The sequence below is a fragment of the Penaeus vannamei genome, chromosome 22 (genome assembly GCF_042767895.1).
Source record: "Penaeus vannamei isolate JL-2024 chromosome 22, ASM4276789v1, whole genome shotgun sequence".
In the NCBI taxonomy this organism is placed as follows: Eukaryota; Metazoa; Arthropoda; class Malacostraca; order Decapoda; family Penaeidae; genus Penaeus; species Penaeus vannamei.
Window position 1 is genome coordinate 12962576 of NC_091570.1, and position 25000 is coordinate 12987575.

At 33.4% G+C, this 25000-nt stretch overlaps 1 protein-coding gene across 2 annotated transcripts in view; it reads right to left on the bottom strand.

Annotated features, from left to right (window-relative positions):
* Window positions 1–5007: 5007 nt before the first annotated feature.
* The window catches only part of Cnx99A (Calnexin 99A), a 20540-nt gene continuing 547 nt past the window's right edge, over window positions 5008–25000 (bottom strand). For both annotated transcript variants that reach the window (XM_027354893.2, XM_027354892.2), the window contains exons 2-12: window positions 18068–18195; window positions 16704–16869; window positions 16112–16305; window positions 15838–16002; window positions 15472–15576; window positions 13855–14114; window positions 13342–13573; window positions 12990–13130; window positions 7426–7548; window positions 6997–7224; window positions 5008–6588 (exon numbers count right to left, since the gene is read on the bottom strand). In XM_027354893.2, coding sequence (XP_027210694.1) covers window positions 6538–6588; window positions 6997–7224; window positions 7426–7548; window positions 12990–13130; window positions 13342–13573; window positions 13855–14114; window positions 15472–15576; window positions 15838–16002; window positions 16112–16305; window positions 16704–16869; window positions 18068–18190 — 1788 coding nt within the window. In that variant the 5' untranslated portion in view covers window positions 18191–18195 and the 3' untranslated portion in view covers window positions 5008–6537. The remainder of the gene's footprint in view (window positions 6589–6996; window positions 7225–7425; window positions 7549–12989; window positions 13131–13341; window positions 13574–13854; window positions 14115–15471; window positions 15577–15837; window positions 16003–16111; window positions 16306–16703; window positions 16870–18067; window positions 18196–25000) is intronic.

Consider the following 25000-nt stretch of genomic DNA (forward strand, 5'->3'; position numbering starts at 1 on the left):
TAAGGCTTAGGGTGAAGCTCACAGGTAAGGAAAGGTCATGAAGCACTGTAATAAAATATTGTGGTGAAGGGGGTTAAATGAGTTAACGTTAGGACAAATTACATTAAATGTCAAATGTTGTAGAGCGCTGTAGGTTAGTATGGTAGCGAAAAGGGTAATGAGGGAAGAGCAAATGGAGTAGAAGACTGTTCAGGACTGACACAAAGCCAGTCTTTCATCGTTTCCATATTGCTCTCACACTTTAGGATGTGGACAGATATAGGGGATGAAGAAAAGGAAAAGGAAAGGAGAAGAAAAGACCATGTAAAATTAGATGAGGAGAGAGCTACCATTGGGCCTTTCTCCGTCCCCCAAGTCCCCCCCACGACAGCAAGGGATTGGGGGTTTTTGTAGTAGTAGGCATAAACATATTTATACTGGAGGAAAGGTAGCTCTAGCAATATTCAATAAAAATTTCTAGAAGTTGGGTTATTCTTGATACAGATTAGAAAAAGAAATATATTTAATAAAATAAAAAAGTTGATTATGTCAACTTCAGGTTATGTACTATCATATATGTTTGATTTCAAATCATATATATATATATACATATGGTGTATCAGGAATTTTGTCAAAACACAAAGATATAAAATTAATAAGGTACTGAAAGCCATGTGCATTATATTTGGTTCTGTGAGCAATATTAGTAATGGGATTTATTTCATAGAAAAGTAATTATTCCATCCAAAAGTAAAAGCACTGAGAGCACATTCCTCCGCCAAGGTAATAGGGTCATAAGCAGTAAAAAAATTAACACTGGAATTACATTAAAATTCCTGGATCTGGATCATGATCCTGATGACCACCAGATTTTAATGGCAAGTTGGGCTAAGATACACCTGGTAAAAAATTGATAAAAATCTATTCATAACTTTTTGAGTTATCCTGCACAGGATCCAGATCATCACCAAAATTTAATGGCATCTAAGTTGGGCTAAGACACGCTTCTGGTCAAAATTTCATAAGTCTGTTCATAAAGTTTTTAGTTATCCTTCCAACCAACTAAATGATCCACAAATAAACCAAAATTCCTGGACCATGATCATGGGTTATCCAGTACAGGATCTAGATCATGATCCAGATCATCACCAAAACTTAATGCTATCTAAGTTGCGCAAAGACACCTCTGGTAAAAATTTCATAAATATCTGTTCATAACCTTTTGAGTTATCCTGCTAACCAACTAACTAATAAGGGGACCGTCCCTAAAAGGGGCATGGCCAATTATGGGGGTGGGGGTGTCATATTGGCAAATATTTCTAAAAAATAAATGGTCTTATGGATTTTATTAATTTTTGGATATTTCATGTATTTTACTATTCTGCATATTTTGATACCAAACTTATGGGGTTCCCACATGGGGGGCGACGGCCCCCGCAAAAACTTTTTTTTTTTTTCCCCACGTGTCTGCGCGGTTGATTCCTTGTCCCAGAGAATCATGTATTGTCATGAAAAAATTGTGAATGAACATCAATGAATTCCTAAGAGATCATCAAATCTTTTTTTGGGAAATTCGATTTAGTTTCCTCAGAAAAAAAAAAAAAATCAAAGAAAAATCATTTTTCACATTTTTAAAGATTTTGAAAAATATGTATAAAAAAAATATGGAAAATTAAAAAAATCTGATTCGATAATGTCTGCGCATGTTCAAGAGGTTTCCAAAGATATATCCAAAATTTTGATCGGATAAAAATTCTGGGGCAAGGAATCAACCATAGCTCGAAAAAAAGAAAAATCGAAAAACAAACAAACAAAAAGTTGGATAATTCAAGTTCATTTTTCATATTCATTCATTTATGGATCTTTACCATTTCATTACTGTAGAAACTACTATCATTTCTCTTTCAAATGCACTTCGTTAGATAAAGATATGATCATTAGTCTCCGAGTAATAGAAACAAACAAACAAATTACTCCCGTGAAAAGGGGCAAATCCAGACCCAAGACAACATGATCGTTATATAAAATCGGTTGTTTTGAGTTTTATACCTCTTTTATTAATGTTTTCTTGTGTATACATTCGTTTACATGTGTATACGTAACACGTAAAATTATTGCAATCAGAAAAGTCTAAGGCGGTGGCGACGCTTGGAACTCATCTCTCCAGGACAGTTGTTGACGCGGACGAGCTCCCAGCATGTGTAAATATCTATTCGTTGCGAGTTTATTTTTGGAGATACAGACTTGTAACTGCTCATGTATTATCATCAAACCCTAAACATACTTGTATGATGAATATGTCAAAATCGAATCATATATACTTTATTTTATGGGAAAGAAATTTGAAAAGTCGCATAAAGATTTTTTATTTTTCTTTGCTATTCATATCATAAATCTTTTACTTTAGGATAAAACTGTTATAATAAGACACTTTTATCTTCCTGTGATCCATTTCAATAGGTAATGTCAAAATACAATGCATCATATTAGCTCCTGTGAGGCTGGAGTGCGGAAGGGTAAAAATCGCTGACACAGCGGCAGTGGGACTTGGGGTTCTGACCTCGCGCGCTGCTCAAATTCTTCGCCGCAGAAGTTCATATTCACGTGGGTGATTCTACTCTCATTTACGAATATCAAACTGACCATAACTCATTTTAACCACTCCGACCCAAAATCTTCGACTCGCCCCCACCCCACCCCCAGGGACGGTCCCCTTAACAAAAACTAACCAACCAACGCTACCAAAAATGTAACCTCCTTGGCGGAGATAATTAATCATGTAAAATAGAAAGTTAACCAGTATTTTGTTGGTGCCTAGTGCTTAGACCAAGTAATTTTTATTTGATATAAAATTAGTAAATGTGAGTTGGTCAAAATAAATATTCAAAATAAGGTAGTAATTTTCTAGGATTTGTGTGGGTATTTGGGCTTACTTCTGAAGCCACATCCACGGGCACAAGCAAGTAAGTTTATATACTATTGAACAGCAAAGTGCCTTTGCTAGAGCTTGAGCCAGTTTACCAGACAATAACCAGGGTCCTCATTTAAGAAGCAAATGCCGGTATATACTATGCCAGTATATACTTTTGTTGGTGTATCTCATGACTTTTGTTACTCCAACTCGTAACTCATCAATGAAATTAATATTTTCTAGGGGGAAAAGTGTCTGTGGTGTTACCCATCATCAGAACTAATGACACCCATTCAGTTAACCTAAGAAACACTTGGCCTTTACTTTAGGATTATTTGCTGGTGCAGTCGAGGTAATCTGAGACAGTACGGTTGACATGAGGAGACTGATTATGTAAACCAGAGTAGAGATTACTTACAGGTTCACAGCAGCAGGAAGAGAGTTCAAACTATTGGCGTGTGTCGTGTAATCATAGTATCGAGACATGGATAAATCATTCTCCGTATCTGCAAGGCAGTCATTACAGGAACTACATGTTATCCAGAGCCACAACCAAGTCATCCCACACTTGGCAGATCTCACCCAATTTAATTTTTCCTTGAATATTTTTGGAAAAAGATTTTTAATTCTATCTTTCTTTCCTTTCTTATAGTTGTTGATACTGCTATTATTATTACACACATTATAATTATTAAAATGTTATTAACATTACTAATAGCAATATAAGATAAATGAAATTATTTTGTAAAAATTAAGGTAATGGGTAAACAGGTGAGATAGTGCCAGTAATTGACTCTGATGACTAAGTATTTGTGGTGCCATCTATGTGTAAAGACAAAAAACTAAACTTGTAGTAGTCATGGCATGTTTGTACATGTCACCCCTTCTGGCATTGGATTAAAGACTGGTGATGAACCTATGAAGGAGGTTTGCTTGCAGTCCAGTACCATTCCCTTGGATCTGCTGAGGTGGGTTATCACTGAAATTGCAACAACTACTGAGGCATTAAATTGCTCAGCATAGCAGTAAAGGTTCTCATTCACATCCCTGTAAGACAGAGTCCCCCTACTGAGGTACAAGAGACTGGAACAATCAAGATTCACTCCCAGCATGTCCACAATGGACTGTATCCTAGTGCTGGCACAGCAATACGATACCACCGATTTACCTTATTTTGACAAGTAAGACTTGAAAAATCAGAAGCAGAAGAAATAAAATGCACAAGCTAACGAAGTTAAAGGTCTTCTGCATGTAATTAATGTCCAAACTATTTACTTATGGCCAGATGATCTGAGTTATGGAACACTTTCTAACTAACTGGTTTACTCATCCACTTTTTTCACAAATGCATACTTTGCATGTCTTGTGTAATAATTCGAAGTTAAAAATAAAATTTGAGTGAAATCAAATATGCATACTCGTGCAGTCAGCAGGCATCCATGTTATGTAAACACAAGCCTCAGTTAGATATGTTGGGTATTACCACCAGTTTTGGAGACTAAGACACAAAAAAGTGACCAATTAACATGCAAGTGGAAAAGCATGTGAGGTAAACTTTAATTTTAACATTTGTTTGGAAAAATTATCAAAGCAAGTATACTGTATTACAGCACCCAAATAATTAAACATGGTAGAAGACATTAGGGAAGTGCAAAGCAAAACTTCTTAACAAAAACAATTACCTTGTTATATATACTAATAGAATAATATCAATCCCTTTCACTGGTGACTATACTTCCAGAATATTTTGCAAGTTTCCAACTACAGTTTACAAACTTCATGGTACCCAGACCATTTTTGCACTATAGTTATCCAGAACTTATTTCTAATGTTCCAAAAATTATTAACATGTTTCACCCAATCACAACGGGAGCCCCCAGTGCCATTCTGAACAATACACCAGAGTGCATGCGGAGTCAGCTGCTTGAGGAAAAAATAAGCACAACAGGAAGCATAAAAATGAACTAAGCAGTATATTTTTTTAAAAGTAATGATGCTAAAAAGAAGTTTAAAGTCAAAGGATATCATCCTGGTTTGAATGGGTGAGAAAAAGGTAACATGGGAGCAAGCTGTGAAACAGATTAAATTGGTTATAAAATTTCTGATAAACACTAAGGTAAATCCTTGTAAATGTTTATTGTAAAAGCATCTGTACAACATACAGGCAGGAATAAAATGTTTAACAATGCAACAAAAAAATAAAAAATGAAAAAAAAATTATAATGAAATACCTGTTTCTATACCTGTTTTACCTAACAATTTTTCCTTAATCAAGAGATGCTCAAGCAAATGAAATCACAAGAAGCATACTTTAAATATAAATAAATGAAAATGACTTCAGTAACATAGGAAAACCTGCCATTGAAAGTAACTTACTATCATTCATACATATGAACATGCTAGTATATTCTTTACAACTACAATACAACTCAGTTAATGTTGACAACATTAGGTCTTAAGGTCTTTTCTTTTCTGAGGATAATGTTTTAGGTACTTACTTACTGTCCAATTCTTAACAACTGCACAGAGGTGGCCTAGATATCATTCATTACCTGTGAGAAAATAAAATATTTGCAGAGAGCAAAATATTCCATTGTTGCACTACAGCTAAGTCCTCAATATTGTTTTATAAATATCTTTCAAGTTTTTGTCCTATCAACAGTTTATATATATGAGTAAAAATTAATCTTAGGCAATCAAAATCCCTACATCAAGAAAGCTTTCCCTTCAACCTTTCCATATAAGGGAGATAACTTACGTAATTTTTGGTTATATACTTTTATCAATTTGATGAAAATATAGGTAAGACTAAGTGCAAATATACAATGCTGAGACAAATAATCACAAAAAGAAATCTATACAACATACATAAATATATGTATCCATACTACCATGAAAACATACATGGTTACATGAAATCATACATTGGAATAAGCTTCTAAATAGCTGTGAAACACAATTTAACATTTTGTTTTGACAAATGTCCCTTCAAATTCTGTAGGAGTTCTTTCCAATAAGACTGTAACTTGGACAATGGAAGTGTGGCCAAAACTCACATGTCAACTGAAAAAAAAAAAAAAAAATCTTGACAATGAACTACAAAATGTTATCATACATCTGTGATAAACTTTCAATCCAACAAAAAGAAAAGAACATTTCTTCCTGCTCTGTTCATGTTTCTATACAATAACCTGGCACAGATCAAGGACCAAAGGAATGTATCTGAGATGAAGTAAGAAGCTTCAGACTATCACAGCATTTCCTAAAAATTGAAAGAGCTTACAGAAATACCTACTGACATTGTACAACACATTTTCTTTCTCACATAGTCTGAGCCTAACATGACTAGGTACTACAATGTAAAATATAACAAGCTTACTGTAATCAGAGCAAAATACAGGATCCATAACTCTTCTGTATTAGAACAAGACAAAAATATTCTATTTATGAAACAAAAACTGAACATATTACCCACATTTGTCACTACATTATATGACTGAGATATCTTGCATAAAATGCTTATACTGTACTAATAGATATTGTTAAGGCCTCATATAAAAATCCAATCAAAAAATATCTTCCTTCCAATAGGTACATGTTGCACCTCTCCTTGCTCCTATGTTGTAGTGTACATCATCCACAGCCATTTAATCTCTCCGGGACTTGCGCAGCCTTGGTGATGTGCGAGTCTGGACCTCCTTTTAAAGAAAAAATCAATATTAGAAAACACAATTTCTTGTACCTGTTACACCACTGAAATAATGGTACATATCTAAGGATCATATTTATGCAAAAAATTACTTGCTAACACTAAATGGAAAATACATATATTCCTTGCCAGTTATATTGTTACAATATCTAAAAATAGCTAACCACAGATAAATATGATTGGTATGTGGTATTCAAAGAATGTACAATTGGGAAAAATGCAGTGAAATGAAAGACAAAACTGTTTTAAAAATCTGATAAATGGTTTGCACATTGAAAGAAATATGAAGAACATCAAAACTTAAAGATAATGAGATGGAGAAATACAGATTCAAGCATTTATATAAGGTAGGACAACACATGAAACCATGAGAAGAAATGGTTTCAGTTCTCAATACCTCAGCGGTTTCAGCTTTCTCTGCTTCCTCCTCCTCTTCCTCATCTTCATCCTCCTCTCCCTCTTCATCACCTTTGTCTTCATCCCCTTCAACTTCATCCCCACTTCCAGGAGCATCATCATCTGCTGCAGTTTGACTAGAATCTTCTTTGTTTTGCTCTGACTGTGGATCATCAGGAGAAGGTGCGTCGGTCTTTTTCCTCTCTGCAGCCTTGTCTTCCTTGGTGTCCTGTGAGATCCAAACAATTAACAGACACAAAAATAAATGTTTGAAGTTCTTGTAATATAGGCACATTAATTTTCAAACATATGAAGATGTGTGAAATTAAAGACTTTCGTCATGTAACAAAATTATTAATGCTAAATCTTTTAGTTCTTACACTCATAAGCCAAAAAATCTTAACATTTAACAGCTATTATTATACTCTACCTTTGCTTCTGCACAACAACAGGCAAAAATCAACACTACAGGGATGGCCACTAGGAGCACGTAGATACCGTATAGCCATGGATTCTTATTTGAGTAGTTGATGATTCGACGAATAACGCCAGTCTACAATAAAGAATACAACAGATACAGTTGAAAAAAGCTATTACTCTAAAGCAAGCTAATGACACAGAACTTGAAAGAAAGCAGTAAAAAAATGCTAAATGTGTATCTAGAAGGTACGTACACATACACATTTAAGGTAAAAAAGATTTTAAAAATAAATAAATATAATTTTATTTTACGCAGCATGACAACACTATAAAGCAACAACCAACTCTTACTAATTACCAGCCTACAATTTTCACATAATTACTCAGGTATGTGCAAATGCTTGTTGCATGTATATCCTGGAGTAGCACACCAATTCATATGCTCACCCTAGCAAACATTGTTTCTTGCACTAGCCCTTTTATTACGTAATCCTGTTGCTTATCTAGCAAAATATTTTACAAAATTATACCTCATATACTCTCTTCAGTAGACAAAAGACTATTAATCCAGTTGGAATAATCATATAAAGTATGTAGAGTGCCCACATTACAGGCTTGTAATTGGTGAGCTTCAAAATTTTTCCCCAAAAAGTTTGCTAGGAAAAAATTAAATAATGAAATTAGTGTAATACATCCTGAATCATTTTCTTCATATACAAATATATATATACATATACATATACATATGCACACACACACATACATATGCATATGCATACATATACATGTGGCGGACGCCACAATCACCTTGTCAGCGGCGCTGCCTTGCTATGTTTAATTGCCTCCCCAATGTAGCGAGGCCAAGGGCTCTCAATTACCTCACCCAAAGCCCTGAGCAGTCAGGAGAATTAAAGTTCAGTTGCAGAGAAGTCTGAGAAGTCTTTCTATTTTTGGCAAGAAATGCAGTATAAATACAAAATGAGAAATGTAGCTTGGCCGGGTTGTCTGCGGCCGAGTGCGCCGATTGGTCGACAACTACATCCTTATCTCCTGTTCACGGCAAGTCATGCTTGCCTGCCGGCTAACTCGGTGTAGGGGCAATTATGCCGAGCGACGTGCATTAATACCGAGTGAGGTTAAACAAGTATGCCGAGCAAGGCTGCGCCGGTGTCAACTGAGGCAATTACGCAGAGCGAGGCAGCGCCGGTGCCGAGGTTATTTTGGTCACAATATATATATATCACATAATATATATATATATATGTATACATAATATATAATCTATATATATATATATATACACAATATATATATTTATATATATGATATATATACATAATATATAATCTATATATATATATACACAATATATATATTTATATATATGATATATATACATAATATATAATCTATATATATACACAATATATATATTCATATATATGATATATATACATAATATATGATCTATATATATACACAATATATATATTTATATATATGCTATATAAATATAATATATAATCTATATATATATATACACAATATATATATTTATATATATGATATATATACATAATATATGATCTACATATTTATATATACACAATATATATATTTATATATATGATATATATACATAATATATAATCTATATATATACACAATACATATATTTATATATATGATATATATACGTAATATATAATCTATATATATATATATATACACAATACATATATTTATATATGATATATATACATAATATATAATCTGTATATATATACACAATATATATATTTATATATATATATATATATATATATATATATATATATATATATATATATATATATATATATATATATATACATAATATATAATCTATATATATACACAATATATATATTTATATACATGATATATATACATAATATATAATCTATATATATATACACAATATATATATTTATATATATGATATATATACATAATATATAATCTATATATATATATATATATATATATATATATATATACACAATATATATATTTATATATATGATATATATATATATATGTATTATATATATATATATATATATATATATATATATATATATATATATATATATATATATATATATATATATACACAATATATATATTTATATATATGATATATATACATATATATATATATATACATTTATATATTTATATATATATATATATATATATATATATATATATGTATATATATATATATTTGTATATATATATTTATATATTTATATACATATATATATATATATATATATTTATATATTTATACATATATATATATTTATATATATATTTATATATATATATATATATATATATATTTATTTATATATATATTTATATATTTATATATATATTTTTTATTTATATATATATTTATATATTTATATATATATATATATATATATATATATATATATATATATATATATATATATATATATATATATATATATATATATATATATATAAAATATGAATAAATATAATATATACATATATACAAAATATATAATATGTATATATAGAATACATAATTAGTATATAAATAATACATGATATATAATATATTCATATTTTTGTTTTTTTGGGGGTAGCAGGAGTAGATTTCTGTATTATGTAAAAAAAAAAAAAAAAAAAGTTCCTATACTGAGTAGTCCTTGTTCCATTCTGAGTGTTTGTGGTTTTCAGATATATTAACACATTGTCACCAAGTACATGCAATGTCTTCAGTAGATTTATCTTCTGCATTTTGTTCACGCACAGAAGGCTCAGCAAATGCACAACCACCAAGTCGTCACTTAGTAGGCCAATCATGACTTCACCTACTTTCCCCATTCCTTGAATTTTCAAGATTCTTTTTATTGACTCAATATCAATATTATTACCATCATTGACATTATGATAATTATAATGTCTTTCAAAGACTAATAATAATATACATTTTTTTCATCTTTTAAAAAATCAAGCAAAAGAAAAAACAGGTAAGACTAGTAATTAAATGCTTGGTGACTAAGTTTTTGTAGAGCCATTTGAGTGTAAACACCATTACCCCACTGGATCCAGATTCAACTGGGTTCAAACAGGGGAAACTATCATTGTGTGCCAACAATCCTGCAATCATGTCTACTTGCTGAACTTATTTTTTTACCAGCATTATTAGGTTAAGGCAGTATTTCCCACCCAAAAGGCAAAAAGTTGCCTTTTTTTCTTAAAGAAATTGGAAGATAACAGTTTAGTTGTATTTTATAGTGCTTTCATCAACAATAGAAAGCTTTGAAATTGGATCAACAATTTTCGGGTTATTCAGCCCCTTGCTTCAAAAAACTGAACACAGAAAAAGGGATCTGAAGTTTAGGTATTTTTCTTCAATACCCTGTTACATATATAATACCAAATGGGCCAAGTTTGGCAAACCTATACCATTTGTATTCTATATATTTTTCATATATACTAATCTCAATTCATCTTTAATTCATCAATATGCAAAGTAACCAAAACATACCTATAATTGATATAATTCATTACAAGAACAACATTCTCAATAAAGGCAATCAAACGAAGGAGGGGGATCGTTAGCTAACATCAGACAGCAGGGGAATGGAGGACCATTTTGCATTTTGTTCTATCCTTAATAATTCTAAGTACTTGCTGCTTTGTAAACTTCATAACAAATGAACAGGCAAACATATCACCAGTTAGTCACATGCAACCCATTTTTCCAGTGTGCGAATGCTCTAAAAATCTAATTTCCAATGATTTTCTTTTGAGTTTTTCTTCTATGTTTTGTCCTGTTTCTCACTAATCCATTCCTACCTGGCATAATGTGGTAGGTTAGTAACACCCCTAACCCCATGAAGAAAAACTTGGGGCCTATCACTCACAGGGTTTTTTCCATATATGCATTAGTACGAAGCTGCCTTTAACTCAATTTTGACCATGGAAGCCAATACCCACCTATAAGGCCCCCTTAACCCAATGCTGCTGGGTATAAAAGTTGAGCAAGTGCATGTAATAATAGGATTGTTGGCACGCATCAGCAATTTCCCGTTTGCGCCCAGCTTGTTCGGTAGTTTGCGAGTGTCATTTGGCACGTAAAAGCTATTATTTTGCTATTATTTATAAATATATTAAAATTTTGAAGGTGCTATTGTCAAAAATCTTTACCATATAAATGAAGCTGCTACTATCAGAGAAAAACAAACTCCGTCCGATGAGCCAATGGTGCAGGAATGGTCATGATACAATGCCATCCATTTTACAGTCCACAACAGCCATGGCATTTACGTAAATGCCACCTGGCGGCTAGTGGTTAACCCAGTAATGACAGGTGTCCCACATATGAGACACCCGAAAAAATAAACATTACCAGGCACCCCGCCTATGTGACGCTGTATCAGGGCTTGCGCTCCGATTCAGCAGCAGGCCGCAACTGGCGAGCGGGCTGAGTCCAAGCCAGCCACGCGCGCCAATTTTGTAGCCTCCCGGAATCTTTGATTATCAGCTTCAAAATATACCGGCGGTAATAGGTTAATTGTCTTACACATCCAATTAACACTACCATGACAGAGTCAGTATTTTCTGTAACGTAATCATTATGCAACAGTCAGTCCTTTCTGGCTAGGCATGTACTGTGTACAGCCAGGCCATCCACTTGCTTGCTAGAGCAAGTCCTGACATGTATACACATTATACGCCTTTATGTCATGATGGCTATAGGTATGCTCATCAGTTAAAAGGTTATGTATGCCTGTATTTTCTACAATATCATTCTTTCCCATACATGTTGTCCTTAATATGCAGCAGATCCTCTCATTTCATAACCTAAGAAAAAGAACATAATTTACCTTACAAACAACTGGTTAGAATGTTATAATAAATAAGGTCAGTTTCAAGAAAACTAGATACAGGCGAGGCATGTGCAGATATCAAAACAAAATGTGCATATTTTTGTTAACTAGATTCTTATTGGTAGACCACCAAGTTCAGCAGGTGTTCCAAGGGATTTAAATATTGTCAATTTATTATATACTTTCTCTAACCTCCTCTGTCTCCTGAGGTTGCTGGACCCACCATATCAAATATACTAAGAAAGCTAGGATTGGGGAGGCACAGTAAAGACCATATGCAGGCCAGAACCATGGAGTAGTGTTCATCCAGCGACCCCAGCGCTTGAATGTATATCCCCACTGTCCACAAAAGGGGAGAATTTTTTAATAACTAAAATGTATTTTAACCATAAGTATATCAGAAAAAGTGGAGATATATCAAACAATCATACACTAATAAAGGAAAAAATAGTCAGGAGAATATGATTACTGATTACCAGTTCTTGTTACCTGAAATACAATTTAAAAACATTATATATCAATGGCCTGTAAAAAAAAAAAAAAAAGATATAGAAGGAAAGAAAATAATGCTTTCACATTCATTCAATCTCTGCAAAACATAAGTAATTTCACACAAAAATATGAGAGTTAGGCCATGTCTCCCTTGCACACAACATACCTGTCCCTTCTCTATCTTCATGACCTTCAAGTCGAAAGTTTCTTGGGCAAACTGATAAGCCTCAGCAACATTGTCTGTGACAAGTATGTTGTCAAAGAGGATATTGTCTGACATAGACCACAATTCCAGACCAACAGCATCCTGTGGAAGAAAATACTTTAATAGCGCAAACAAATAGAGCATAATTTGACTCCACTTACATTCATATTCATTTTACATAACCAAAGCTAAAAATATTATCATCTTTCATTCCCTCGGCAATAAACCTGAGAAAATCTAATATCACAAATAAGACAAGAAAATATTTTAAAGAAATCAGTTTCATGATTGTTTAGGATATGTAATTTCTTACAATAGCAGTCATCTTGAAAGGTTCCAGGTCTTCAAAGAAGTCAGGGTTGGGGATCTTTCGCGGCTTCCATTTTCCACGGTAATTAGGATTGTCAATCATTGGTGGACGCCATTTGCCCTTGAACTCAGGATTATCCACCATGGGAGGCTTCCACTCTCCACAGCCTGGTGCATCAACACATTTGGGGTTGGTGATCAGTGGAGCTTCCCACTCACCATCCATTTCATCATCCCTAGACGAAATACGAAAATTCATTTATACATAATGACTTTGCATATATGTGCAAACATACAGATCTATTTTTGCAAACCTTTTCAAAACCCTAAACATCAATTTCCCCACTCTTTACTAACTATAGATACTTTGTTTATGGGGGGGGGGATGGTATCCTGCTTTTTACATATTCCATCAAGGCTTAATTACCAACATAATCTACAATAGTTAACAGCTACACTTAATCTCAACATTTTTCTTTCCATTTTCAAATTTCAAATGAGATTTCTGTGAACTCACCAGTCATCGGGTTTCTCAGCAGTGGGATCTGGCACCATTTCTGGTTCTTCATCCAGCCATCCACTGGGTTTCTCAGCCACTGGATCAGGGATCTGCATGGGAGCATCCTCATCCCAGTCATTAGGCTTTGTGGCTTCAGGATCTGGAATCTTTTCTCTTTCATCCCAGTCTTCTGGCATAAAGTCTTCAGGATCATCAATTTCTTTGGGTGGGTTGACAGATGGGGTGAAGTCCTCCAGAAGACTTCCTGAATTGATTACCTGCCATGATTTGACAAATGGGTATTTGAGTTATAAGAAATCTAGTATTATGCAAATTTCTTATGAAATATGGCAACTATGGTAGGTGCAATTTCCAATGAGTAAATGAGAAAAGTATAAAGGCTGTAACTCAACCTTTATCAAAATGTGCTTTATATTAGAATTTTGAACATTTTGAGTATTTGTAATGTCACTTACAATTGCTTATATGCATATCCATTACTACAGTAACAAAAACAACTGTCAAAATGACTAATCCAGCAGGTCAAAACCAAAATTTGGGATAAATCATACACCCAATTTTAGTACATACTACGTCTAAAATGACTTGGGATACTACATATTACTTTGCCTTACTACATCAAAATGTACTATGCATGTCTTATCCAGTTTGTTATGTATAATTTTACTTACACAGTGCAAAAAAAATAAACTTGCAGGTTCGTAATTTGTGCAAATCAGTTTCTTACAACAAAAGCAAAGTCAACCTAAATATATATCTCATGATTCATTCTATCACATATCATACCAAATTTTATTCCCCAAAATTATTTCTTAATTTTCATTACACTCAACTTTAAATATTCTATCAATCCTAAATTTTTAATCATAAATCCTTATATTTCTTAATACATCAGATTCTTCCTAGACCATTCCCTTTTTCTGGGTTCCTTATATTCAAAGTTACCTTCGAAGAATACTTGGAAAAACATTCATTCTCTCAATATATGGCTTATAAAAACTGATTTGACTCACATCGAGTTAGTAGATAGCCAGCACAGTCTTTTTCCATTCACTTAAAAAGATTCATTGGAAAACCAATTATTTTTTTTTTCTTTATCTCACTAATGACAGGAGCCCCCAAAAGACATGTTAGGGTGCATGCAGAATTAGCTGGTCAAGATAAAAATTAGAAGCACAGAACACATGCTTACCTCATTCTCTATGCCCTAGGCATAATGAAAGTTTAGTTAAAGAGGCTAAGAGTGGCTTTAAGCCTACTTTTGCACTCTCTCTCCTCAATGACCACAGTCAGAGTCAAATAAGCACACAACTGTTTAGTATGTACAACTTAGAGCAGGTCTGACTGTGCATGACATGAAGATGCCCCTTAGGCATAAATGGTGGTCTGCCAAGACATGACAGGACATCACTTTTTCTGACATTTTTCACATTCAAGCAATGGAGAAAAAAACAAATTCAATCCTACTTTATCATAACTTTTTACTAAGCCTAAAACTCTATTCCTAAAACCTTCATTTCAAATACATTTCATCAAATACTTGAATACTTAAAACTGACCTGATAAATGAAATATCAATTATTTTCTGTAAAAGTAAATCTCTTATCTTCTTACCTCATGATCCAGGCTTATTTCAAATGTGTTGTCTGGTCGAATTACTAATGTGTACAAATGAGACTTCTTGTCCTTAAATGGTTCCTCAATCTTGTCACGTGGTCTCTGCAAAAGACAGAATACAGAATTTTAAAAATGTATATTTTTTAAAAGACAAGTTCTGTTCCAAAGCTGTTATAAAAATCTGATCATAACAGTTAATCTTATCACAAGGACAAACATTTTCACACAGAAAACCAATATAAAATGCTAAGACAAATATAAATTTATCCATTAATCTTAGTGAAAATCAATCCATCATAAAACAGATCTTGTATAAATAAGGTACACAACTAATGATCAAAAACTGGTATGATTAATACTTACCTTAGCGTGTTTTTCTTCAATTTCTTCAGTAAGAGGATTAACATGCCTGAAGATGAAATGCAACTTGAAGTCATTTCCACATTTGTCTGGTCCAAACATAATAGTGTAAGGCGTTTTGTCATGGAAATTTTTCAGATCCACACGTCCTTTTTGGGCACTGATTAGCTGTTAAAATTTGTAAGGAAGTGGTTAGATCAAAAAAACACTTCAATGCTTTTAAACTGTTATGTGTAATTATAATCACAAAAAAAAATCTAGTTCCCAAAGTTCTTACTTTGAGATATGCTCCACCACATTCTTGACCATTCTGTAAATTAACTTCATACTGAACCACAAAAGGCTTGTTACTGAATACAAATGGTTTCTTTAGTGGTGCTGCAATTGCTGCATGTTTTGCCTTTGACTTCAAAACCAACCCACGATCGCCAGTGAGGGCCAATCGCTCAGCAGGTTCTACTGCCCAAACACCTGTACAAGGTACAAGAAAAAAAATAATTATCCAACGCTACATCACATATTCCTGGTGTTCATGAATTTTCAAGCTGTAAAACCATATGAATTTAAAAGAAACTCGAAAGCAATCATATAATAAAATCACAGGATAATGAAGTATGAATGTGGGAAACCAGTATCATACCTATGGCAGCTTCCAAAAGACTCACCAAAGTATATCTATATAATTCTTATTTATATTACTGTTTGCTTGTATCTAATATATTATATGAATATATGACAAACACAAAAAACAAAAGGCTTGTATCAATAAACATTTTAAATTCATATAGTCAAGTTAAGCAAGATACAAAACTATCTTACAAAAATTAAATAATTATACATGACATAATTGTATCAAGGTTTGAACTGACCATCATATTTAGCAATGTTTTCATCAACACCATCCTTCTTGGCTTCAGATTTGATCCATGTCTTCTCAAAGGCAGTTAGGTCATCAAATGTTTCTGTCAGATATGCATTTGGTAGTGCCTTGGGTGTTGCATACACAACCTCCTCTACATCCTCTTCCTCTCCTTCCTAACAAGGAATAAGAAAAAACATTATCCTACACAGCTGTTCAAAATAATTCATAACAGGCATTCTAGATTGTCTGACCAAGATAAAGGAAAAGGAAATCATAACTATTATTCAGAAGCTTCAAAATGCTGATACATTAAAATCACATCTCCTAAGGCAAGAAACAGGGTTTAAAATAAAGTATACAAAATATATAGTTAACACATGAATTATTAGAATGCACTACTCCTGAGCAAATACATAAATTTTCCCTGGTTTGGCAACACTGTACCGTAATCATTTTAGCATTTGTTAGGTTGCTAGGATGACGAAATACCTTGCCAGACTTGCAAGGGCACAGCTGGATCATTCCTTGGCAAACATAAAAAGTCTTTGGTGTGTGGCTATTTAATGTATATGTATTCTAACAGAACAAACAATTAAAATCATCTAAACAATTCACAGTCACCTCTAAATTAAACAATATAAATTTTCATCTAACTTAAATGTATATATATACTGCTGTTCAGAGGTTGCCTCCTAAAGGAACATACATATTGTCTTCTAAAAGAATATGTTAATATCTAAATGTATATATCTATCCCACAAGAAATACTCATTTCCTACAAAACCATAAAATAATTTCCATTATATAATGATTATTTCAGAAACTTCTAAATCTTAAAAAATAACCTATCCCAATGAGCACCTTCAATAATAATAAACAAAGGGAACCTACAATAAAGTATTTCCACTATATATGAATCAATGCATTAGGCTTGCTTCTCCCCTTACTTCCGCACAGCTTAGCAGGAAGAAGCCCCTGAAGCCCTCAAGCTGTGTCCAAGTCCCATCCTGACTTTGTACTCAACCATTTCTTTTGTACTGCTTAGTACAAAAATATGTTCTAATCTGTTTTTGTCTGAGTACATCAATACTGAATTTCATACAGGAGATGAAATCTCAATGTACATTCTACTAGTGGAAACCTTATCATTATTGAAGAAAAACTAAAAGATGAAGATGAAGAGTACCCCACATATGCTTATTGATTTTTGAAGACCCTGCTCATCAATGAAAGTACAGAAGTAGGTTATCCACTATCTGAAATCATAATCTCTACCCATAAATCACCATATATCATCTAAAACCAATGTATTGATATATCTTTTTTTTTGCATTCTTAAATCCACAATTGTTCAAGATATCAATAACTTACTGTTTGCTCTTCTGTGACAAGAGCTTCTTCATCGTCGTCGTCATCTGCTTTAATACCAAAAGGTAACAGCAGGCCAAGAACTAGCAGTGCTAATACTGCTTTTCTCTGCCACCTCGACTTCATCGCTCCTATGAAAGAAAAAGAGTATTTTTTTCATAACTACAGATATCTTTGAGATGGCCTCAACCTTTGCCAGTTCCTATCATAGGATAAGATCCTCCAAATAATAAATAGAAAAGTACTTGAATTAAGAAGCATGACCTCCCTTATATATTGAAATCCTGATGAAAATACAAAAATATATACAGCTCAAACAATCAGTGCTTTAATACAAGCTGAAAATTTGTCTAATGTATTTCAATTCTTATACATATTAGAAGGGTACACCTAAACAATAAATGTTACTGAAACAACCAGAATTATATTGAACATATAATCAACTATATCATTATGCATATAATCATATGTATCAAGCATATAAATATCTGATAATATTTTCTGGAACACATCAACTCAATGACACCACAAAAGCATGTATACATAGCACATCTGCTGTGATTTGATTTTATTACTTTGTTTACACAGATGGCTCCACAAAAGTGCTTAGTAGCCAAGGAGTTTATTACTTGCCTCCTCTGACACCAGTTTATACTAATCATTGAATTTGTGAAGTAATGTATTATCAACTATCATTGTTAACAACACTATAAAGATAAAGATAATGTTAATAATCTTAGCAATAATAAAAACTTTGCTTTACAAATATTAGCAGCATGGGTTAAACATGCGGTGTTTATGGTTGTGATGCCACCTATGCATTAACAAAATTGACAAAACAAAACCTCCAGTGGACAGGGAATATGCCCCATTGCCAATGGGTAAAAAAATGTGTGAAGATGAAGAGGAGGAAGGTCAAGCCCATCTTTCATCATAAAAATATATATCAATCTCAGAAAGATTTGTTTTCATATCAAAATATAAATGTACAGTAAGAAATTAAACATTTTTCAAGGATTTTGCAAGTGACTAGTTTACAATAAAAATGAATTTGCAAAATTAGTTTACAATAAAAGAACACGTCACCAAGTATGACTCAAACAGTATGTCCGCAAGAGACTAGTTTAAATAAAGATGAATTTGCAAGATTAGTTCACAATAAAAGTACTTGGTAGTTTTCTAACTCACGCTTGTGTGTTTTCATATCTAATTTTTTCAAAACCAAGAAGTGTGATCACTAAGCACAACACCATCCTTAGAATGAGAGGGGAGTCCTCTTTAACAGATATATAATAAATAGTCTAAGTTTAGGTTTGCTTCATATAAAACATTCTAGAAAGGTGCAGGAGGATCAGGGAGGGACAAGAGAAGCCTTTCTTGCCTGGAGATTAACTCATTAACCCATTACCGCCGGTATATTTTGAAGCCGAAAATAAAAGGTTCCAGGCAGCTACAAAATTGGCACGGAGGGCTGGCCCGGACTCTGACTGTGCGCCGGCCACGGCCCACTGCTGTGTCAGAGCGCGAGTCTCGACAGAGCGTCACACTGGTGGGACACCCAGCAATTGTTTATTTTTTCGGGTGTCTCATATATGGGAAACCCATTGTTATTAGGTTAACGACAAGTAAATTTATGAATAAAGTAATTATACATTACTCTAGGCTTATTTATCTAATTGGTTCATGGTCTGGCACATGGTGTACTTAGATGTCATCCAACATCAATTAAAAATTTGCTATGACATTATAACATGTCACCAAGCATGAATGGATTAATATGTTAGGTTTAGGATATATAAAACATTTTCAACGTAATAGATGGGTCTGGGCTGGGGAAACCAAAAGTGACTTGGGGATAATGTAAAGGCCTGACTCACATTTAGGTTATATCTGGTTATATAAATTACCTTAGAAACAGGAAGCAACTGAAAAATATCTGTTAGAATCATATGCACAACATCAGGAAACATTTAAAATAATAAATTACTAAAACAGCACATATTTTGACTATTCAACTTTCACTTGAAAAATTGTTAACTCGTACAAAAGTTTTACAATTTAACTTGTCTTTTATGCATGTTTTGCCTTGATTCCCAGGAATGCTCCCAATCTTGCTAGTATAACAGGAACTTCAATTCAGGTGGATGTGGTCTTACATTCAAGAACTATTTATTCTATTGTTATGCATCATATAATAGAAAAGCAATAAGAATATCAATACCTGATGATTTTTTTCATGCTATCCTTTTTATCCCCCATTTCACACACAAAAGGCTGGGTAAATGTTCAGGATAGAATTGTAAAGATTGAGTAAAATTAAAGTAATTGCAACTAGAATGCGTAAACTGATAACAAAAGTTATGAAAACCATGCAGGAAATAAAGGCAAGGGCAGAGTCACACAATGAAGTTCATTAATCATTCTCACATAGTTATTCCTAATGATGCTACAGTTACTGTACTATGGTAGACAGTCAAACCACCATCAGATATATCCTGAGAAGATAAAAGCTTATTGAACAAGATAAAGCTTACTGATCAGCTCAAGCTCCAGCCTGCCAAATATGCATGTAAGAGATTTGCTGGCTTTTCCCAAAGGACAAAACATTGCTCTCAGTGTCCTTTTATGCAGGCTTAGATTGAACAATTACAGTACCAAGGATTGTCAAGAATGTGAAATCAAAATATGTTTTTTCCATATGTTGAATTCTAGCAAATGCCAATGTACTTCCAATACCTATATACACTTGGTAAGAGAAGCTTGAACTAATTCTTTATATAGCCATATAAATCATATCTTGCCACAATATACATGGTGGTGGTCTTCTGAGTTATAATGGATACTCTACCATCTGATTTTGTGAATATATCAATTTATGCAGCAGTGACTGATTCTATATTAGTATACTATGCTGGGATTGGCTTCCTGCCACATAAAAAAGTTAATCTTTACAGCATCAAAAAATAATCTGCAGACACCATGTGCTGCAACCCCAAAATGAAGGGAAAATATTGCAAAAAGCACTACTCACAGCCTAAGTCCACTTAGTACTGCTGAGTTTTAGCTCTACCTTGTCATGCATACCAACAACGTTTGTTAGGGGGTATCAGGGGGTACCCCATCAACCCTTCTCCCTGGCACACCCAATCACAGGAACTTAGATTGCTGAGTAATCTTCAGGTTTCATACAGCCATTCAATCTTGCAATTATTATTTTTTCTATTACCAACACTGTAATTTGCATGAACATCATCTTATTTTCCAAAGCATATGATATAAATGAAAGTATTGGTAATGTTTACCACACCCCTTTGAGACTAAGTATCAATTACTCTAACCACTGAGAAATCCACAAATATCACCTTATGAACAAAATACCTCCCTGACCCCAAGACTTTGTCCCCAGACCCCTTTCAGATTTTCCTGCTGGGAGTTCTGTCCCCGGACCCCCAACTGATCATCGCGGACTTGCTCTCGGATTTTATCTTTTGCCTACAGATTATTTCATGCATAAGGGTGTGTTTTTTTCCTCTTTGATTATGTGTTATCATATTTTCCTGTAAAAGTTTTCCTGTAAAAGTATATCAAATAACATATAAGTATATCAACTTCTGAAGGTAATGCCATAAATGGTATTAATAAATGAGAAGTCTTATTTTTCGACATTCTATTGATTACAGGCAAATTTTACCTTGTACTGCGTGGCTGTAGTAAATTGAAACTATCACAATTGTTGAATAAATTTTGTGACAGAATTGGGAACTAAAATGCAACACACTTTATTTCATATCACTATTGCTCCTTCACAGATATTCTAATACACAAATTTATGTATCCAAAAATTGACATTTTAAGTATCTGTTCAGATTTTGACTGCACAGAGCAATACAATGGCCTCAGCATGTTAAGACTCTGGTAAATGAAAACAAACATCCCGTATGTATATTCCAACTGGACTATAAAAAGCCAGGAGTAAAAAATCTATCACCCAAAAATATAAGAAGAAAAACCTAGTCTGCACAACAGACAAACTTAGTGACCCATAACATGTAGGTACTAGATAGGATATAAAATTAAAGAATATGACAAATTACTAGAGGAAAAGCTGGATTTTCTCTATCTTGGTACAACCTCTTCACAAGAATAACCCAAAAATTAATCCCTATGATACAGATGATGTAACCAAATGAAAAAATTTGGCTTGAGGGGCAGGTTACATGAATATTATATATTGGGAAAATCTACCTGTAGGCTGGGATGTAAAATGTACTCTATGAGCCATGACTGGAAGAGTGCTGGCTAAAAGGAGAACACTATTTCCATGCTCAGAAGCCTATTCCTGGCCGCCGTGACCGGCGTCAACAGTTGCATTACAGAAAATTGAATATTACAAAAATAAATAAATAAATAAATAAATTTCAAAATATAATAAAATAAATAAATTAATTAATAAATGACAAATACCAAAATGTTACTTATTGTCATTATTCTTGCAGTGTTATGGACTACTTAGAAAGATGATAAGGATGCAAGGAAAACAGTCTATTACCATTGGAAAATGACAAAAATGCTGAAAATGCAGAAAAAAGGGAAAATAACACATGTGTCTAACCTACAAGATGCACACCCATCAAAATAGCCAAGCAAGTAAGTAATTGAGTGACAAAAAATAAGACAATTTACATCTACTACATTTCCTTTGCAAGTTGATAATAAAAAAGTGGATACCAGAGTATAAGATATAGTCATAAACAACACAGGTACAGCGGCTGCAACCTCATATTCACTGCAAAATGACGGAAATATCCAATGCATATCAGAGCCCAGAGATGAAGACCACAAAACACTCGCACAACCATTGTTCTTAATATTGTATCTTTTATGGGTCAGTTTTCTATAAATGTCACATTTTCTGTGGACATATTACAATAAGCATGGAAACCCTTTCTAATTAGTCGCTTTTTCCTCATTTCATCTCATATTTCTCATTACCTTTCCTCTCGTTTTTGGATGCTTCTCTTTTTGTTTTGGTGCTCTCTCCAATCTACATGACTTTTTATTTCCTTTCTATTTATCATTTCTATTATTCATTTTTAACTATTTAACATTACTGACTACTTACATCAATTGCTTCCCATATTGGAACAATACACACTGCCAACCACATCCTTGGACTTTTGCTAGGGCAGGACCATCCAACTTCTGTGCTCCGTGTAACATTGGGTATGTTCAATTTTATATATACTTATATTTTGGATCAACATCGTGTCACTTTGGAAGATGGATCATCACAGTGTTAGTAATTAGCTTTATGCTTGGTACTGGCAATTTTGGCAGCAATACAGTGGCCAATCCAATCTCCTGCTCAATTTATTCTTTTTAGTGCGACAAATCAAAAAAGTTCCCTCAAAACTAAAGGTGTCAAATATTTTCTAAAATAAAATTTTGATAGTTGACATGGTGCTAATCAAGAGGGGTACAGGAGGATTATTTGTTTCCCAGGGTGTAGGTTGGGGGTGGCAGCCCCCATGGGGAGGATTTGAAGGTAAACAGACACCTGCATTAGACAATATAATGACTGATTCTGTGTATGTATGTAAGAGTACATAATTTTAAAAATACCGCACAATTCTTCAAGCTCCTCTTACCTGTAATATGGATCTAACACATTGATTTGTGGAGTGTAAGAAATTTATTTGTTATTATAAATATTCAATATCATGTGAGTATTACTGGTGTATTGTCATAAATTTTGAAATAGAAACAAAATCTCTTTCATGTACCATTATGTGGGCTTTACCTACGCACGAAATTCAGTGATTAGAATATATGTACAAAAATTAAATGGCATCATTGTTTTGTTTACAAAAGAAAGGAAAGGATATTGGATGGCAATTTTTTAAATCTTGGGTTAGTTTTTCATAACGGGCTCTGAGACACTTGCGTGCCTAATAACTTCATTATCTTTTAGTTGCGGTTGAAGTACAGAGAAGATAAGTTTCTTAGAATCACTCGCTCTATCCTTTGCATATATTTTTCGTCTAAAAGGGGGCTGGCTGGAAATTTACCTGTACCCCATTTTCTGTCTTCATGAAGTGCTAATAAAGGGGGGGGTGGGGTCACTTGTTACCGAGAGCAACACACCCTCCAGAGACTAAGTCCCAAAACCAGGGTATAATGCAAACCTAAATACCCTACCTAACCTTTCCTACCTTCTATACATTCCCGAGACAAGGGGCAAGCCCCCAGTACCACCCCATTTATTAGGACCATATTATAGAAAACAGCGATAAAGAACTCTGGCTGTGTCATGGTGTTGTGGAATTAGTCTCTGAGCAGTGTCATACAGCCAACATTTTCATTATTTACTGGTTAATATGAGGTCACTGTAGCTTAAACTATGCATTTCTTTACTCTATTTCTTATGCTCTATAAGATGGTGGTGTCCATTTCCCGCTGTCTCCGCGCATTGCTCTCGGTAACTTATACCAAAGGGTGGTACAGGGGGATTTGTTCCAGTCTCAAGAATGAATAGGAAAAGGAAAAGTTAGGTTTGGGTTCTTGGGTTCACACTATACCCTGGTTTTGGACTCTGGAGGGTGTGTTGCTCTCAGTGACAAATGCCTTTGTTAAGTTACCTTTGTTAAGTTACCAAATCTCATTGATGTGAATATCTTTTGCAATGGGAAACAAAAAGATTCACACAAATTACAACGAGCATTGTTGAACTAGCAATAACTGCAGGGTAGGATGGTTATGTTAACTAAAAAATTACCAATTTTTCTTGTGAAAGAAAAATATCTGAATGAAAATCTAATCTAAGAGGAAATGTTGCTTAAACTCCATCATGGAAGTCCTTTCAACTTAGTATCTCACCTACATTTTGTATTTCAAGACCATAACTTTCGTCACCATGGGAATCATAATTACCCTGTT